General features: G+C 44.1%; 1 protein-coding gene across 1 annotated transcript; it reads left to right on the top strand.

Annotated features, from left to right (window-relative positions):
- Positions 1 to 902: 902 nt before the first annotated feature.
- On the top strand, positions 903 to 2,276 carry drd1b (dopamine receptor D1b; the record flags this gene model as incomplete). The annotated part of the gene is made up of 1 exon (XM_079172154.1): positions 903 to 2,276. One exon carries the CDS (start codon positions 903 to 905, stop codon positions 2,274 to 2,276), a length of 1,374 nt encoding a protein of 457 aa, XP_079028280.1.
- Positions 2,277 to 5,352: the final 3,076 nt, after the last annotated feature.

Here is a 5,352-nt window from a genome sequence, read left to right as displayed (position 1 = left end):
GCACGCGAACTAAAGCCAAAGGGGGGAAACCAGCCTTGCATCTGGATTACAGCGACATGTCACCATAAAAAGAGCGGTGAGCTTGATGTGCTTTCCTACATGTGATGAATTTAGACATTTAATCTCGAATCTCGAAATGGACTGTTGAGACTTTTGAATGCAGTTTTCAGGCTAATTTGTGGCTCATTTTTGGAAATGCTGTGCCATGTAGTAACAGGGAGCTGGATTCAATAAATAATAATTAAAAAAAAAAAACACGAAGCCTAGCTGGGGTGGATCAGCTTCTATACACCAACATAATCACACGGACACGCCTAGAGGATCATTAAACAAATCAAATAAACGCAGCGCGAAAACCATCGATAGAAGTTATTGACGAGGTGGTATATAAGGCTAATGATTGGCCAAGCCTCTGTTTACTCAACAGCTCGGCTACAATATGGTGTGAAACTTTGAGGCATCCAGAGAGAGCAGACAAATGAACAAGGACTTTACTTTTTATTCAACTTAATTTTTACTGCTGCTTTATACTATTTCATGACGACTGTGCTTGGAAAAATAACTGCAAACATCAGCTGGAATATCCCTCCTCCTCTTCCATCTAGAATGTCTGCTGCAGCAGGGATTTATGAACCAGGTATTTTTGGGCGTCAAGAGATATTTTTGAAATATTTTTAGCGGTTTTCGTGCAAAGATGGTGGTTGTGACAAGGAGCTTATGGATGACCCAGTCTGTGGGAGAGCTGGTGCCGAGACAATTGACCTCTCCACCAGCCACGCCGTCCGTCTAAAACTCCTCCCCAGAGAGGCACAGCTGCTGCAGGCTGGGGATGTGATGGGGTGACTGTTGACACCCCCCTCACCCACCCCCTATCTCACTTTATTAGCAGCGTAATATAAACAATGGATCAGAATTTCTCAACGGTTCGAGATGGAAAGCAGCTGCTGCCAGACCGAGACTCGTCTAAACGTGTGCTGACAGGATGCTTCCTCTTCCTCCTCATCTTCACCACGCTGCTAGGCAACACGCTTGTGTGCGTCGCCGTCACCAAGTTCCGACACCTGAGGTCGAAGGTCACCAACTTCTTTGTTATCTCGCTGGCCATCTCTGACCTCCTGGTAGCTATCCTGGTAATGCCGTGGAAGGCGGCCACTGAGATCGTGGGCTTCTGGCCGTTTGGCGCGTTCTGCAACGTCTGGGTGGCGTTCGACATCATGTGCTCTACTGCCTCCATCTTGAACCTGTGTGTGATTAGTGTTGACCGTTACTGGGCCATCTCAAGCCCGTTCCGCTATGAACGCAAGATGACCCCTAAACTGGCATGTCTGATGATCAGTGTGGCGTGGACCCTGTCACTCCTCATCTCCTTCATTCCTGTACAGCTAAACTGGCACAAAGCTCAGACCAATGGAACATACACCGACGATCTGCCCCCTGACAACTGCGACTCCAGCCTTAACAGGACCTACGCCATCTCCTCCTCCCTTATCAGCTTCTACATTCCCGTGGCTATCATGATCGTCACCTACACCCGGATCTACCGCATCGCCCAGATACAGATACGGAGAATATCTGCCCTGGAGCGGGCAGCAGAGAGTGCCAAAAACCGCCACAGCAGCATGGGGAATAGTTCGAGCATTGAGAGCGAGAGCTCATTCAAAATGTCGTTCAAGCGAGAAACCAAAGTCTTAAAGACGCTCTCAGTCATCATGGGAGTGTTTGTGTGCTGCTGGTTGCCCTTCTTCATCCTTAACTGCATGGTTCCGTTCTGCGAGCCGAACTTGCCAGACGGTCCCGCAGACTTCTTCTGCATCAGCTCCACCACTTTCGATGTGTTTGTGTGGTTTGGCTGGGCGAACTCCTCGCTAAATCCTATCATCTATGCCTTCAACGCCGACTTCCGCAAGGCCTTCTCCATCCTCCTGGGCTGTAACCGGCTCTGCCCTGGGAGCAACGCCATCGAGATAGTCAGCATTAACAACAACATGGGCGCCCCCAACTCGAACCCCAACTGTCAGTATCAGCCCAAGAGTCACATCCCGAAGGAGGGCAACCATTCAGCCAACTATGTGATCCCCCATAGCATCCTGTCTCAGGAGGAGGAGTTACAGAAGAAGGATGGATGCGGATTGGAGATCGAGGTGGGAATGGGAAACAACGCCCTGGAGAAACTCTCCCCAGCCATCTCTGGGAATTTAGACAGCGACACTGAGGTCACCCTGGAAAAGATCAATCCCATAACACAGAACGGACAGCATAAAACCGTGCCATGTTGAGAGGAGGCAAATATTGATCGGAGTACACCGAGGCATGGATGTACACACAAAGGGAAGAAAAGCTCACGCAGGAGGACAGCAAACGTAACAAAAGAGACAATTATCTTTAAGAACACGCCTGACAGGGACACACTGAGTGGGATATACAGGAGCTTAAGACTGTCAACAAAAATCTACATGGAAAAACCTACAGAATGTTTTAAAGTAAAGGCACTTTATCCTGGATATAACTATCTGCAAAATACTCTCAGCATTTATTGATGAAATTGACACATTTGATGATAAATGTTGATAATGTGACTATTAAAGCAGACCACGAGCTTTGTGCACATGTATACATTTTTCTTTACATTTACAAAGATGTATACATCTGCATGTGTATACTGAACAGTACTGACACAATCCTGGAAGGACTTAAACACAGTATATACAGTGGAGGAAGATGTAGTAACTATTAGCAAAATGTCTTGTAGGTAGGTGCTTTGTATGTGTTTTATGGAAGAGAGAGCAACGTGGGTAAAATGATTTTCAGTACAGAATAATTAGTTGTTTGTTGCAGATATTTCTCTTCAGTACATTTCTAATGACAATTTTATTGCTAAATCAAAACACCTCAGACACCAAAGTGACAGTATTGTTATTCAATCTAAAACAGGCAGGGGGCAGATAATGCAGTTCAGAACCGTATGCCAAGTCATATATTTATGAATATTTCATTTTTACACCCCCACTACCCATGTTATCTCGCAGTATCTCCAGATAAGGAAAAGTCACTCCTATTGTCTACTTCCCTTTCCTTGTATCCTATTCTGACCATCCTGATACAAGTCCTCCTGGGACAGATTAGACGTTTCCTCCATTTCGTCTCCTTACTCCTCGTTTTCATTAGCGTTGTCTCCCCTCTCTGTTGCTCTTCAGCAAACCCTCTCTTGGGCCCTACAGTCTCCTCTCCTTTCCATTTTCCTGCTCCTCTTTCCTCAGTCAGCAAAGTCCCTTCCTCCCTCACGCTGCCCTTATTTCTTCAGCGCTGTCAACCTCTTCTCTCTTCCCTCCTCCCCACTGTTCGCTCAGTCAGCACGGTCCTTTACACCTGCACCATACCGTCCTTTTATGTTTTTCTTTGTGTGTCTGCCTCCTCCTTACCGTCTCCCTTGGCAGCCCTCCATTTCATTACTCTGCCCACTTAAAGTGATATTTGTTATTCTATTTTTTTGCAAATGCCGTCGGTGCATAATTAAAAAAGAATGTAGTTCTGTAAACTAAAACTCCTGCACTCGGACAGAGGAGGCAGCAGCAGCAGCAGCAGCAGCAGCAGCAGCAGCAGCAGAGTTTACTTAGCTGTAATGCAAGTGACACTTAGTGACCTTTTGCCAACTTGCAGATATGTGATTTTGTAAATCGCTTATGCTGGGAGCCATGCTGTGCTGTAGTGGCGATTTAGAACAATGCAGTGTGACTGTGTTTTCAGGGGTGGAGTCCAAGACAAACCACTATGGTGAGGATCACCTTCAAGATATCAAACATATTTATATTGCCACTCCTCTCACAGGCATTTGTTTATGCACTGTAGCATTTATACACTGATGCACTGATGTTTTATTCTAATAATAATGATAATAATTTACAATGTGTAGTTTTACATGCAAGGTTGAGTTTGAGTACAGCGAGTGAGACAATGTAACATTTGCTTACCATTGGCCAGTGTAGGGCTAGCGACTCTAATGTCCATTATAGAGCTAATCTATAGCATGCTAAAATTAGCTAACATTAGCCCCCTAAGTTACTGGGCATACCGGCAGCAAAACCTCTGAGTGTATCTAATTGAGCAATGCTCTATGTTATTGCTTATGAATTCAACTTTTCCTTTTGTAAGAGAAAAATTGTAATATTTCTTCTTTCAAAAGTTACATAATTTTAAGTTTGAATTTTATATATTTGTACCCATTAAAAACAAACAAAGGCCAAAGAACATAAGAATATGAATCTAGAGATTGCGGAAAAAGTCCCATGGCCTATTTATTATCTCTACATAACATAATTCATAATGTCAAAGATATACAGTATGTAGCTCACTGGTTTTTTAATCCTTTGAATTACATTAAATTGCATAAAGGCAAACCCTACACATAATTATCAGACAGTATTAGCTCTCTGTGGAAGCCTGTACAGCTTTGATGTGTTCAGTGTTGCTGTGGAAAAGAATGCTCAACATAAAGCTTTCTGACATTGTATGCTGAGCGTCCACCGTGTGCTCGGTGTGTCCATGAAGGCGTGAAACTGTTGCACATCAGAGAAAGGAAGAGCTGATCCAATAGAAAGCAATTGGTCTTGAATGAAGCATTTGATTTTCCTGCTCTGGAAAATCCAATGCTATCTAGACGGCAAAAAAAGGGAGGGGAAAGCTTTTAGCTCAATATGTGACTTGGCTTGTGACACAAAAGCAACTCATTGTCCTCTCTGCTGCCCTGTCCTCGGCTGCTGCTAGCTGCTGCTCAATCACCTTAAAACAGACATTTATGAACCGGAATTTAGATTATGGATCTTTTATTATGAATTAATTTAATTTTCCGAGTAATCAAATTCTATTTCAAGTGCCACAAATACTAAAACGTTCCCCTCTCCTCCCATGCCTTTTTAGAAACTCTCAACCATATCAGCTCAGTTAACTCTCCCTTTTCTCTCCTCATCAGTTCTTCTTGATTTACTCCCTAATTATTTCCCAACACAAGCCAGCTCAAACATGCGAGAAAACATGAACTGCACATAATCTGTCAGGCCTGGACATGGAGGGGAACTGCCTTGGGGAAGATTTGGTTTCCCCCCTCCACCTCCACCCCACCCTCCCTTTTTCTCCATCTCTTTTTCTTTTCTCTTGGCTGCCTCTGTCGACTTGATGAGTGTTCCCAATGTTAACACAGATTGAATTTCTTATTAAACAGACAGGGCCTACTGTTTCCCTTCTGTGGTTTGAGTTAAATCGCTGAATCAAAGCCCCACCTGGCCGTTTTATTATTATTATTATTGCTGTTGCCAAAATCTTTACTTTTGGCTGAATGTGACTGTACTGTAGCTTATG

Source organism: Pholis gunnellus (assembly GCF_910591455.1).
Source record: "Pholis gunnellus genome assembly, chromosome: 13".
In the NCBI taxonomy this organism is placed as follows: domain Eukaryota; kingdom Metazoa; phylum Chordata; class Actinopteri; order Perciformes; family Pholidae; genus Pholis; species Pholis gunnellus.
The sequence above is the reverse complement of the archived record's forward strand: the minus strand, read 5'-3'. Positions and strand labels throughout refer to the sequence as shown.